The sequence below is a fragment of the Leopardus geoffroyi genome, chromosome B1, assembly GCF_018350155.1.
Source record: "Leopardus geoffroyi isolate Oge1 chromosome B1, O.geoffroyi_Oge1_pat1.0, whole genome shotgun sequence".
Classification (NCBI taxonomy): domain Eukaryota; kingdom Metazoa; phylum Chordata; class Mammalia; order Carnivora; family Felidae; genus Leopardus; species Leopardus geoffroyi.
Window position 1 is genome coordinate 76,989,811 of NC_059327.1, and position 13,727 is coordinate 77,003,537.

The 13,727-nt window shown below is 39.2% G+C and overlaps 1 protein-coding gene across 7 annotated transcripts in view; it reads left to right on the top strand.

Moving 5' to 3' along the window:
• LRBA (LPS responsive beige-like anchor protein) overlaps positions 1-11,774 on the top strand; it is a 785,650-nt gene extending 773,876 nt beyond the window's left edge. For 5 of the 7 annotated variants that reach the window (XM_045465918.1, XM_045465946.1, XM_045465959.1 and 2 more), the window contains exons 55-57: positions 230-426; positions 4,452-4,603; positions 10,467-11,774. In XM_045465918.1, coding sequence (XP_045321874.1) covers positions 230-426; positions 4,452-4,603; positions 10,467-10,557 — 440 coding nt within the window. In that variant the 3' untranslated portion in view covers positions 10,558-11,774. The remainder of the gene's footprint in view (positions 1-229; positions 427-4,451; positions 4,604-10,466) is intronic. The other 2 variants (XM_045465937.1, XM_045465955.1) reach the window with 1 other exon arrangement.
• Positions 11,775-13,727: the final 1,953 nt, after the last annotated feature.

Here is a 13,727-nt window from a genome sequence, read left to right on the forward strand (position 1 = left end):
TGTCGCTTGAGGAAAAGTGAACTTGAATGTGTATGAGTTGGCTTTCTCCTCTCCCAAGTAGGAGGTGAGATCTGGCCAGCATGCAGAGGACATTTTGCGAAATAACATACATAAATAATTTTTAAAGGCTTGCTATAAGCAGCCTTTTGATCCTGTTTGTGCTCAAGATTCATTTTCACATTTGTCATCCTTAAAAAAATTTTGCCTGTTGTTTCTCCTCTTTTCTCAGAAGGACCATGTCTCATACATTCCATGAATGGAGACTTGTTAAGGACTTTGGAGGGTCCTGAAAACTGCCTGAAACCAAAACTCATTCAGGCTTCAAGAGAGGGTCATTGTGTCATATTCTATGAAAATGGCTGCTTCTGTACATTCAGTGTGAATGGGAAACTCCAGGCCACTATGGAAACAGACGATAACATAAGGGTGAGTATGCTACGGGCTTTGTCACCATTGTAGATTTTGACCTCCCAAGTGTGGCAGGCGAGGAGGGAGAGGGTTCGCTAGAGAGACCTCTGTTTTAGTCACCGAAGGCCTCTTTCCACACCAAAAGAAAATCATCAGGTAGCACGTGCATGAGGCTTATGTATCTCACAGACCACAGCATGTCCTGCTGTGCTGATCGCATTGCTCAGAGAGCCCTGTGCAAGAGATCCCTCCGTGAAGCCCAAGGCGAGCCTTCAGCAGAGTTTTCTTACGGTTCTGTGAAGCCAACCTGGGTGGCTTTCCGTGGCCTTGTTTAGATTTTTTTAGTCTAAGAAAGTTAACTGTACATGGTTGTTGTTTGAGCATCAAAACTGCAGTGGTCCAGCAGACCACACCTAAAACTGGCTCCTCTTCCAGGCTCCCAACCTGGATAGGCTGCCGGCGGGAGTGGTAGGGGATTATGACTATTAGGATTAGTATCTCCTTTCAGACTTCTTTGTGAATAACAAGACCAGCACTTGCCAAGTTAAGGGAGTTGGCTTCCAATTAGGATGTGAGTTAGGCAGACATTTTTCCCCTTTGGATACACAAGGAAGGGTAATGTTAGTGGACCTTCTGGAGTCTTGCTTCATTTTCAGGACACGATTCCAAAAGTATTAGAGGTGGAAGGAAACACTGAGGACTGCTCTTTGGAGAGGCTATTTTTTCAAGGTTCTTCTTTTCTCACTCCCAACCTGCTGGTGCAGGTTAAAATAAAGTGAAGCTGAGGTATTCCTGTCATTTTCCGAGATGAGGTTGGAGGTATGTGTGACCTTGTATAGTGAGGGAACCTCAGACATGTTGGGAATGCCTCTGCCCCTGAGTGTGGCTTTTTAGGCTGGCTCTGGACATTTTATTTGTTGCTCCTCCTGGCCTGGGGCAGCTTAGATGACATAAATTCTCCCAGTTTCCCACATCTAGCCTGATCACCCCCTTCTCAAGTAAACAGATATGGGATCAGGAAGTATTAAGAAACAACAACCCTAACTATAGATTACATAGATGAAATGAAGGTCACTTGCTGCTTCTGTATCATAGCACTGAATTTTAATTCAGTCAATGTCCTCTCCTTTTCTCTGAGTTTTCTTCGTTGTATTTTGACTGCCTCTACCACAAAAGCATGCACTCATACTCAGCTTTTATTTTTCCCTACTTTCCCATAATACTTCATTTAAACCAAGTACACATCAGAGGATTTTCCTTTCCTCTTTTCTTTACAATAATAATGTTGATAATCTGTCACTTTGAGTTACGATTATACTGTCAGCTACACTAATAAATCTGTAAAATAATTTGAAATCCCTTGCTAGCTAAAACAATATCTGTGGCATTTCAGTTAGTACGAAAGGCTCTGGGAAGTTCCTCGAGGCAGTAGGAAGGAGGCTTTCTGCAGACTGTTCATACACACATGCTTTTTCCTCTGTGCCCTGTAGCTATTGTTGTTTTTTTCCCCTGTAATATTTCCCACTGGATTTTAGGCTTAAACAATCCGTTGCCTTTTTCCCAGCACTCCTGCACTTTATCATACTAACTTGGAAGTGGCAACTGTGTGATTAAAACAAGCTTGCCTAAAATGGGCACTACCTGCCCATGGCTCCAGAGACTGACACTTTCACAGCTAACTGCGTTGGGGAGGGAAGGAGGGAGAGAGAGAAAGAGTAAGAGACATCACAGAGCAAAAATCTCCAGCTCCATCCTGCAGGCCCTGCAGTCTGAGCCTGTATAAGGAAAGGAGACCATGGAAACAAATTAGTCATCAGCTCAGACCAGAAATTAAGTTTCTTTGAAATACTGAGAACCCTGCAGGCAGGCAGCCTGGGGAACCTCTGCACTAATCAAGGCTTCCCACCTGTTTTTATTTAGATCCCAGATTGTTCAGTGGCATTTGGTTAACATATCATAGCACATCAACTAGGCAGTGTTTAGATGTCTTAATGAGTAACTTAAATGAAGTGGGCAGCTTTTACAGAGCAGCAAAGTTATTTTACCCTAAACAAAGGACAGCCACCATTTCACCCACAGGAACTCATCTATTTTTTTTTTTTCTGTGGAAGCTGTGTTTTAGGATGCGATCATGCCCAGCAGACCACTCTGGCTGTAGAAACCAGTTCAGCCGTGGCATTGTCCAAGGCACTCTGGACTGCAGAGGAGGATCTAAGCATGTCTCTGGGGCCCTCTTAAAGTTGTTAGGCTCAACCCGGCCTGGGTACTGAGGGAGGCGTGTTAGAGTTAAGAACTATTTGAGGGCTGCTTTGAGTAGAAGACAGAGTGCCATTTAGTGAATGTTACCCTGACTCTTGCCTCCAGGGGAACTTGACAGGTTTCTCATGAGAAAGGCCAGCAAAATACTTTTTCACACTGGCAGGCCCCAGGCTCATTAAAATGTTTTGGATGCTGATAAATGTATAATCCTAAAAATCCAGGCTTTAAATTCCAGATAGACTAGGATTAGAGATTCTTTACTAGTACAAAGAGTTAAAGATTAATAGTTTTAATTTGTATTTTAATATAGCACTTATCCAGCAAAAAGCCTCAAGTATAAAACTCAAATGAACCACAACCATAAGGTTAATGGATTTTCATCAGCTGAATTTTAGAAGTAGAGCAAATAATTGTTTGTCCTAGTTTTTACTGCAGCTCCCGGACACCCCCTAGAGATCGCTATTTGTAAAGTGAATGGGGGGAAGGGATATTGATTTTTACTTATATTGAAAAATCTTACTATTTGTATTAAGATTTGGAGAATATTTCTTACATGTAACTATCTTCCACATGTGGGTTTTTATTTCTTAGATGTATTTTTGTATTCTTGAGAAGCAGCTACATTTAAGAGACCAGTAAAAGTTGGTATTTGCATAAATATGAATTGAATGCCTATGAAACGGCCCTTACTTTTCTATGATTTTTTTAAAAATTTGTCAAAGGGTAGGTTAAAGACTTAAGGCAACTATACTAAAACTGAGTGTAGGAGAGTGTAGATATGTTTTTCAGAAGTTAGATTTTTTTTCCTTTTTGGCTTGTTTGCACCATCTGTATTCCCACTTCACTCTCCAGGTGGACACAGGATTACAGGTGTTTACACTTTTTCTGTAAAGGGACAAGTAATAAATACTTTAGGCTTTGCAGGCTCTATATTCTGTTAGTCACTTGCGAAAGTGGCCATAAACAAATGGGCGTGGTTATGTTCCAGTAACCCTTGTTTATGGGTACTGAAATATGGAATTCATGTAATTTTCACATCATGAAATATCCTGTTGATTTTTCTTCAACCATTAAAAATGTAAAACGTCCTATAAAAACAAGCAGTGGTCCACATTTGGCCCAATTTACGGGATCGAAGAGCAAATTCCATGTGTGTACTTCCTGTTCAGTACTGGCAGGAAGCAGTCAGTCCTGAGGCAAGAAGAAAATGCTTCACCCGGGGTTTAATCACCCTGGAAGCTGTAGTTCTCTACCAACCTGTCTTCCTAACCTGCTATAAAAATCCAGCAGGCCCAGTGAAGGTACTACAACTGTTGGCCTTCTCCCGTGGGGCTGTAGCCCCAAAGGCAGCAGTGTTTTATTGGCAATATGAGGTCAGCTAGCACTGTCTGCATAGCCTTGGTACAAAATAGGCTTCTTAGCATGTCCACAGTACAAGTGGAGAGGTGCCATGAGGCTCCTCATTTTAGAGCACTGATTCTAGTCCACCACATACACCATCTAAATAGTATTCACAGAACTGGAGGATTTTGCCACCTCATCTTTAAAAATCAAAAATTAAAAACACAAAAACAAAACATCAGACATTGCCTAACTTTGTCCATTTGACTTTTGAAAAATGGCAGAAGTTTTCTGTAACTCATGATTTCCTAAAAACTCCTTAGGAACACATGCATACAATCTCTCCCTGCATTGCAGTGGCTTCGTGGTGTGGAAATTAAACGGGGTGGGAGGTGGAGTTCTCCTAGGACCACATCTCCACTGAATATTGCTGTGTCTCATAGGCCATCCAGCTGAGCCGAGACGGGCAGTACCTGCTCACAGGAGGAGACAATGGTGTGGTCATGGTCTGGCAGGTGTCTGACCTCAAGCATCTCTTCGCCTATCCGGGCTGTGACGCTGGAATCCGGGCCATGGCCCTGTCTTACGACCAGAGGTAACACTGAAATCATGGTCTACTGACGGTGATATTAAAAACTGGAGGGAATTTATTTAAATGGTCTGATGGATAGACTGGGTTATCGGGGTCACCATGGGTTGTGGGGGTCACCTGGGCAATCAAAAAATCCAGTAAATATTGGGGTTTCCAAGATACTTTTTAAAAAGCGTGATGTTTCTTTTTGATGGCATTGCCACTCTTAGACAAAGGCTGAATTCTCTAGTAATAGATAGGATTTAAGTAACAAAGGCTGTAATTATGTTGCCATAAAGCTTTTTATATTTCTTAGAGTACTTTTTCTTTAAAATAAAAACTAAAAACCGTAAACATGTAGAATATAAAAGGCCTGTATGTCCATGAGGATTTTGTGGAGAGATTTGCCTTATTTCCTAAAACCTTCTAAGTGGTAAATTTGGGGAATGTAATCTTTGGCATCTTGCTGCTTCTACACTCATTTAAGTTCTGATTTTTTTTTTATAGAGGTAACATATACATAAAATTTACCATCATTTTTTTTGTGTACAATTCAGTGGCATTAAGTACATTCACACTGTTGTACAACTATGGCCACTGCCCATTTCCAGAAGTTTTTCATCATCCCAAACAGAAGCTCTGTCCCATTAAACACTAACTTCCCATTTTCCCTTCCAGAGCTCCAGCTCAATTCCAGTGTCTGTGAATTTGCTTCTTCTAGGTACTCTGTGTAAGGGGAATCATACAGTACTTGTCCTGTTGTAGCATGTTTCAGAACCTCAGTCCTTTTTAAGGCTGAATAGTATATGCCACTTTGTTTATGCATTCATCTGACTTTTTGGGTGTTTTCACCTTTTGGCTAATGTGAATAATGTTGCGATGAATATTCGCATACAAATATCTGTTCAGATCCTTGTTTTCACTTCTCTGGGGTGGATACCCAGGAGTGGAATGGTTGAGTCACATAGTAATTCTATGTTTAACTTTGTGACAAACTGCCAAACTCTTCTCTACAGTGGCTGTACCATTTTACATTCCCACCAGCCACACGCAAGGGTTCCAGTTTTTCCACATCTTCACCAACACAGGTTATATTTTGGTTGTGGATTTTTTAATAATAGCCATCCTAATAGGTGTGAAGTAGTCTCTTATTGTGGTTTTGATTTGCATTTCCCTAATGACTAGTGGTGTTGACTCTGCACTCTTAATAATGTCCTTTGATGTACAAGTTTTTAATTTTCAACTTTTTTTTCCTGTTGTTGTGAATGCTTTAGCAGTATCCAAGAAATTATTGCAAAATCCAATGTTATGAAGCTTTTCCTCTGTGAATTTTATAGTTTTAACGCTTATATTTAGCTTTTGATCCAGTTTGAATTAATACCTGTATGACAGTAGATAAGGATCCAGTTTCATTCTTTTGCATGTGGGTATCAAGTTTTCCCAAAACCATTTGTTGAAAAGACTGTCCTTTCTCCCACTGGATTGTCTTGATACCCTGTTAAAAATCATTTGACCATACATGTCAGAGTTGATTTGTGGGTTCTTCATTCTAGTTGTCTATATGTCAGTATCAGACTGGTTTGGTTACTGTAGCTTTGTGGGAAGTTTTGAAAATCATGAAATATAAAACATCTGATTTTGTTCTTTTTTTCAAGAATGTTTTTTTGGCTATTTTGGGGTTCCTTGAGAATCCATTATGAATTTTGCAAAAAAAAATGGATTTTGATAGGGATTGGGTTGACTCTCTTGATTGCTTAGGCTAGCATTATCACTTTAATAATATTAAATCTTCCAGTCCATTAACACAGATGTCTTTACATTTATATTCCTTTCAGCGATATTTTGTGGTTTATAGTGTACAAGTCTTTTGCCTCCTGCATTAAATTATTCTTGAATATTTTATTGTTTTGTTGCTATTGTAAATAGAATTAATTTCCTTTTCAGATTTTTAATTGTTCATGTACAGAAATGCAACTTATTTTTATGTGTTGATTTTATATCTTGCAACTTTGTTGCATTTGTTAACTTTTTGTGGAATCCTTAGGATTTCCTAAATATAAGATCTTGTCATCTGTAATAGAAATAATTTTACTTCTTCCTTTCCAATAGATGCTTTTTATTTCTTTGCCTTGCCTAATTGGTCTGGCTGGTACTTCCAGTACCATATTGAACTGGTAAAAGTGATTAGCTGTGTCTTGTTTCTGATCACAAAAGATTTGAGTCTTCACCATGAAGTATGATGTTAGCTGTTTTTCATAAATGTCCTTTATTGTGTTTATGTCCTTTCCTTTTTTTTCCTAGTTTTTTGTTTTTTTTACTATAAAAGGATGTTGAATTTTGTCAAATGCCTCTTGTGCATCAATTGAGATGATTATGTAGTTTTTGTTAATTCTATTAATGTGGTAGATTAATTTTTCTGTGTTGAACCATCCTTGCATTCCAGGAATCAATCCATCTTGGTCGTATCTAATCCTTTAAATATGTGCCTGTATTAGGTTTGCTAGCATTTATTGAAGATTTTTGTCAGTATTCATAAGGCATATTGGTCTGTAAGTTTTGTTTCTTGTAGCATCTTTCTCTGACTTTCGTATCAGGGTAATGCTGGCCTCATTGAATGACTTAGGAAGTGTTCTCTCCTCTCCTCTCCAGATTTTAGAAGAGTAAGAGTTAAATATTTGGTAGAATTCACCATTGAAGCATCTAGTCCAGGGCTTTTCTTTATTGGGAGGCTTTTGATTACTGACTCAGTCTCCTTAGTACTTGTAAGTCTATTCAGGTTGTCTATTTTTTCATGATTTGGTTTTGGTATAGTGTGTGTTTTTAAGAATTTTTCCATTTCACGGGCACCTGGCTGGCTCAGTTGGTGGAGTATGAAACTCTTGATCTTGGGGTTGTGAGTTCAGGCCCCACACTGGGTATAGAGATTACTTAAAATCTTTTTTTTTTTCATTTCCATTTCGTTTGTATATAATTGTCCCTAGTATTCTCTTATAATCCTCTTTTATTTCTGTAAAGTTGGAAGTAATAGATCTATGATTGTAGTAATTTGAGTCCTTTTTTCTTAATCTAGCTCAAAGTTTGTCAATTCTATTAATCTTTTTAAAGAACCAGGTTTTCGTTTTCTTGATTTTTCCCATGTTTTTCTATCCTTTTATCTCCACTCTAATCTTTATAATCTCCTTCCTTCCATTAGCTTTGGATTTAGTTTTCTCTTTTTCATGTTCCTCGAAGTATAGTATTAGGTTACTGATAGAGATCTTTTTTAAATTCTGTATCTACAGCTATAAATTTCCCTCTTAGCATTGCATTAACTTTTGGTTTATTGTGTTTGTTTTCATTTTTCTCGGTGTTTTCTAATTTCTGTTAAGATGTCAACTCATTGGTTAATTTCTATGTGAATTTTCCAGTTTTCCTTCTGTTACTGATTTCTACTTCAGTTCTGTTGTGATTGGAAAAGATACTGTGTATGATTTTTAAATTTAAGACTAGTTTTGTGGCCTAACATGGTTCAGCCTGGAGAACGTTCCATGCACACTTGAGAAAAATGTCTATTCTGCTGTTGTTGGGTGTTTGACATATGTATTAGGTCCACTTAGTTTTTCTCCCCCCCTTAGAATTTAAGTAATTTCTACACCCAACATGGGGCATAAACTCATGACCCCAAGACCAAGAGTTGCGTGCTCTAAAATCCCCTTGGATTTTAGTATTCTTTAGGTCCTCTTCTTTCTGGTCGTTCTACCCATTATTGAAAGTGGGGTATTGAAGGCTCCAACTATTGTTGTAGAACTGCTTATTTTTCCCTTCAGTTCTTTCAGTTTTGGCTCCCTATCTCTTGGGGGCTCAGATATTTGGTGTATTAAATTTCTACAGACAGACTTCATTTTATTGTGGTTTACAGATACTGTTTTTACAAATTGAAGTTTTGTGGCAATCCTGTGTTAGGTACATATATCACTGCCATTTTTCCAACAGCATTTACCCAGTTCATGTTTCTGTCACATTTTGGTAATGCTCCCATTTTAAACGTTCTCCTTACATTTGTTATGGCGATCTGTGATTACAACTTGCAAAAAGCTCAGATAATGGTTAGCAATTTTTAGCAGTATTTTTCATGTATATACACTATTTTTTTTATACATGCTGTTGTACACTTTAATAGACTACAGTATAGGGGCACCTGAAGTCGGTTAAGCATCTGACTTCAGCTCGGGTCATGATCTCACGGTTGGTGAGTTTGAGCCCCGTGTCGGGCTCTGTGCTGACAGCTCAGAGCCTGGAGCCTGCTTTGGATTCTGTGTCTCCCTCTCTCTCTGCCCCACCCCACTCACGCTCTCTCAAAAATAAAACATACAAAATTTTTTAAAAATAGAAATAGACTACAGTGTAAATGTAAACATAACTTTTACATGCACTGGGAAACCAAAAACTCATTTGACTTGCTTTATTGCAGTTGTCTAGAACACAGTATCTCCAAGGTATGCCTGCAATTGCTATATCTTCTTGATAAGTTGACCTTTTCATTGATGTAGTATCTTTGTCTCATAACAGATGTTGACTGATAGCCTATTTTGTCTGATATTAGTATAACCACTCCAGCTGTCATTAATGTATGCATGGAATATCTTCTTCTATCCTGTCACTTTCAACCTTTTTGTGTATTTAAAGTGAGTCTCTTGTAGACAGCATATAGTTTGATTTTTTTTTTTAATCCATTCTGCCAGTCTCCTTTGATGGGAGAGTTCAGTGCCTTTATAATTAAAGTAATTACTGATAAGTTTTCTGTATGTCTTAGAGCATTTTTTTGTCTTTCATTCCCTCATTACTGCCTTCTTTTGTGTTTGGTGTTTTGGTAGTGGCATATTTTAATTTCTAATTTTGATATGAGACAGTAGGAAGGATATTGAAAATGACTTCTAAAGACTGGTTCTAACCAGACCATTCAGAGGAAGATCTAATAGGCTCCCTCTAAACCATTCATCTTAGTGAGGCACCTGGGTGGTTCAGTCAGTTAAGCATCCAACTTCGGCTCAGGTTGTGATCTCCTGGTTCATGAGGTCAAGCCCACATCGGGCTCTCTGCTGTCAGTGCAGAGCCTGCTTCGGATCCTGTGTACCCTGCCCCCTCTCTGCCCCTCCCCAGCTCACGTTCAATTTCTCTCAAAAGTTAAAAATTAAAAATAAACAGTCTTAGGGCTCTCCGTGTTCTCCCTGCACTACCTTCTCAGGGACAGGGAGCAAGCAGTGATAGCTCCTGTCCTCAGTGATCATCTCAGTGAGTTCAGGGTCTTAAGAGGACTAAGCCCCTACCCAGATCTTCTTAAGAACATGGCCTGGCCCAAATTACAGTCAACACACTGCTTTCTCACTCTTCATTGACTTTGTACCTGTTAGAGAGCTCTCCATCACTTAACTATGTGCTTCCTCCTCCACCAGCAATTACGTTTGAGTTTCTTTTGGTTCTGATACCTCATATAAAAGATAGGAGAAAGATACAGCAGAGGAACAGAGTCAGTGGTCCTGTACTAGCATCATATGGTGACAGATGGTAGCTCCACTTGTGAGCATGGTAATACAGTTGTGGAATGATGATGTACGTCTGAAACTAATGGATCGTCATGTGTCAACTATGCTTCCATTTTATATATGTAAAAATAAACATCAGGGCTCACTAGCCAGCCCCACATTAGAAATTATCAAGTCTGTCCAGGTTTTAGTGACTTGTCATTTTGATCATCAAAAAACATACCTTAATTCTCACAAATTGTTAGGTTTCACTGCCATCTTATGTATTTACCTTGTAGGTTTGGGGAGGGCGGTTATCTCTTTAGTAACAGATCCCTAGGGAAAAAATAGGTTTGTAAACCCCTCCTTCTCTCTGCTTCTCCCAGGTGCATCATTTCTGGCATGGCCTCAGGAAGCATCGTTCTGTTTTACAACGACTTTAACCGGTGGCATCACGAATACCAAACCCGCTACTGACGGTGACAGCTTTATCCACCCCGCCCTCAGCCGAGGCAGGGAAAGGAATGGGAAGCATCTTTCTCTTAGAAATAGCTATCACATCTGAATGTAACTTAAATTTGCTCGAAGAAGCAAAATATTTTTTAAAGTTAATTGCTATTTTTGTAGACTTTGCTTGACTTTTGGGGGGTGGGGAATAGCAAAGCAGAAAATTGGCTGCTGGGTTCTGTAGTTTAAAAAAATCTATATTTTTAGTCATAATGAGAAATCTATTTTCACCAATTATGGAAACATATCCAGTGGAGCAAGTAAACCCACTTATTCTAGCTATATTATGAAAAAACACTTCCCCTTTATCTGTAATCTTGAGAAATACATGATTTTAAGAAATAGGGTAATGGGTATAGGGAATTTTATGCTGTACTTTGGGTCCTGTATTTTTCCAAGCAATTGTGCTTCTTCAGCACTGAAATTTCTGGGATTTACATAGTAATGTTTAAATTATGGTAAATGTAATTTAAAGCATCTCAGTGAATTATTTCTATCAATATTATTCTTCAGGCATGCTTTAGACCTAGAAAATTCTGGTTTGGGGGAGGCTATTTTATTGTGTGTTTAACATAAAGGATCTCATGTTCTAGCAAGTGTGAAGTATTTACAATGTTTTTTATTTACAATTTTTTCCCGATACGTCATCTTCATAGTACACCAAAATGACAGGATGGGAATGCTCGTGGGCTCACAACTTTTGCTTTTCTTCTGAAGTAAACGCAGGTACCAAAGCTCACCCCTAAGGTTTGACCGTGCCCACTCACTGAGGCAGAGCCATCAGCGAGGGCTCCCCTCCCCCACCCCAGTCTGAGCGCAGAGGCCACCAGGTGCTGTATTAAGCAACACCCATTTCACCTTCTATTTGTTACTGAATATCTTCACCTTCCTTTGAGTAGCAATTTGTACCGAGAAACATGTTATTTTGGTGTATAATTCTACTTTTCTAGTAGATTGATGTGTGGAATTCTGTGAAAAATATTTGAGAAAAGGTCTGTATTGCATAAATAAATTCTTTGTAAGTTGTGAACTTTGAGTTGAAACCGACAATCCATCTCTAATTCCCTGGCAGCTTACCTAAAGGGGTCCCTTCCTATTTCCCAACACTCAGCTCTTCGCTAAAAGCAGAGATTTGGAATGGAACAACTCAGTTTGACAGAAAAAATAAAATGGCATTTGTAATTGAATTTTTGGAAAATACTATCTTTTCACTTCTACTTTAAAACAAGGATAATTCTTTGCAAAAACAAAAAAAAAAAACAAAAAAAAACAAACTCTGGTTCAGCCCCAGATTTTGAACCATAACCAGTAAGAGACACTGTTGAATGAAAACAGGAACATGGGCCTTCTTTGGCTCCCTCTCACCAAGACTTCGCTGATGAAAACATTAGATCTATATCTAAGATCCACCACTGTTTTATAAACCATTAAGAAAGAAAGAAAAAAAAGTCAAATGTGAGTACATCACAGGTCAAAGAAATATGCAAGTTACAGGTAAATTAATTAAGCATCCTCACCGCCATTACCCTCTGATATTATACTTTAGAAACTTTAGAGAAAATGGTAGGAGAAAATCAGGAATACCTAAGTCCTTATGCCAAGCATTTGATACCTCAACTACCCTATTTTTATAAGCTTAAAGCAAAGTGAATAAAGCAGCTTCCTCTTGGAATCTAAGAGGAAAATTGGTCCTCCACTGCCTATACTGCTTTTAAAACTTACAACTCTGGAAAAGTAACAGAAACACAAAGTAATACAGAAGCATGACAACATGTATCACTTCTGTGTTCCTTTACTCAAACCTAGTTCATGTCAACATAAGGGTTGCTTAATGACAGAATCTGTTTACCATATTTGTTTGGATTTATTCAGCATTCACCTACTTTATCCAGTATTAACTACTTTTTAAAGAAACCATTACACTCCAAATAAATTTAAACCAATTAGGAGAAAAAGTCAAAGTTGAGGTGGTTTGCGATGAAAGTGGATGCCCTACAACAGACGGGAAGCGTGGTAAGACATTCCGTACGTGGACGTGGTTCAAAGTGTGGGGTGTTCAGTTTACATACGGTGATTTACAGCTCCTTTTAAAGTGCACTGCCTCAAGAAATTCAGATTTTCCTCCCTGATAGTATTGATTCTTACCGAAAAGTCACCAATCAAGTCCTTGAGGCTCTGTAATTTAAGAAATAGCACTAGGTCTCTGAGAGAAAGTGTACGGGCTTAGCGAATATAGGACATGAAAACTTGACAAGCACAGATGCATGCTGATGAATGATTCACTCTTAGATGAGAATCTTATCCCCCAGAGTACACCAGACATCCATAAGTAAATCTCATTAATTCAATAAAAAGGAATGATCTTGCCCCCTGAAATAATATCACACTTTAGTTCTACTTAGCATATAGGACATGAAGATTCAAAGTACCCTGCACAGGAACCTCAAGAAGCTGCATGTAGGACGTGAGGTAACATGGAACCTGGGCTCCCCTTTTCCGTTCAGATCCGACAGCAGAGCCCAGGGGCCTGACCATGCACACCTGGTGCCATGTGGCCCCCTCCTCCACCATGCTGGCAGACGGGGTGTGAGTCAAGTTTGCAGGTGATGGCTGGGAATCCCAGGAACAGCCAGACAGCACATCCACTTTGTACTCTTTTCAGCAACTAGAATTCAATTAAGTTAGCATACGACGGATCTACCAAGATAGGAATTTTAGGAGAGAGATTTTCACTAGGTATCTGTGACGTTTTTACTGGATATGATTTCAAGAGCTCCTGGCCATACAAATCACGGGCCTGGTTTGGTCCTTCTTACTGCATCAGTCCTGCCCCTGCTCCACCCCCCATCACTATGAAAGAACACAGCAGACCAAGGATACAGAATCCTTCTGCAACGACACAGTATGAAGGATCCCACCACTGAGCTTGGTGGAGAAGGTCTGCCGGTTTCTCGTATGCGTTATAGATCGTGGAGTAGCAGCCAGCCCCCCAGCCTCACGCCATCATGTGACATCACATTAGGACAAAGCATGTTCACAAATAAAAGAGGAGGAGGACAGGACGTAAATCCCAAAATCTGCATAAAGCATGTGTATCAGCAAATATGCCAGGGCCCCAAACTTGGCTATTCTGCCCCACT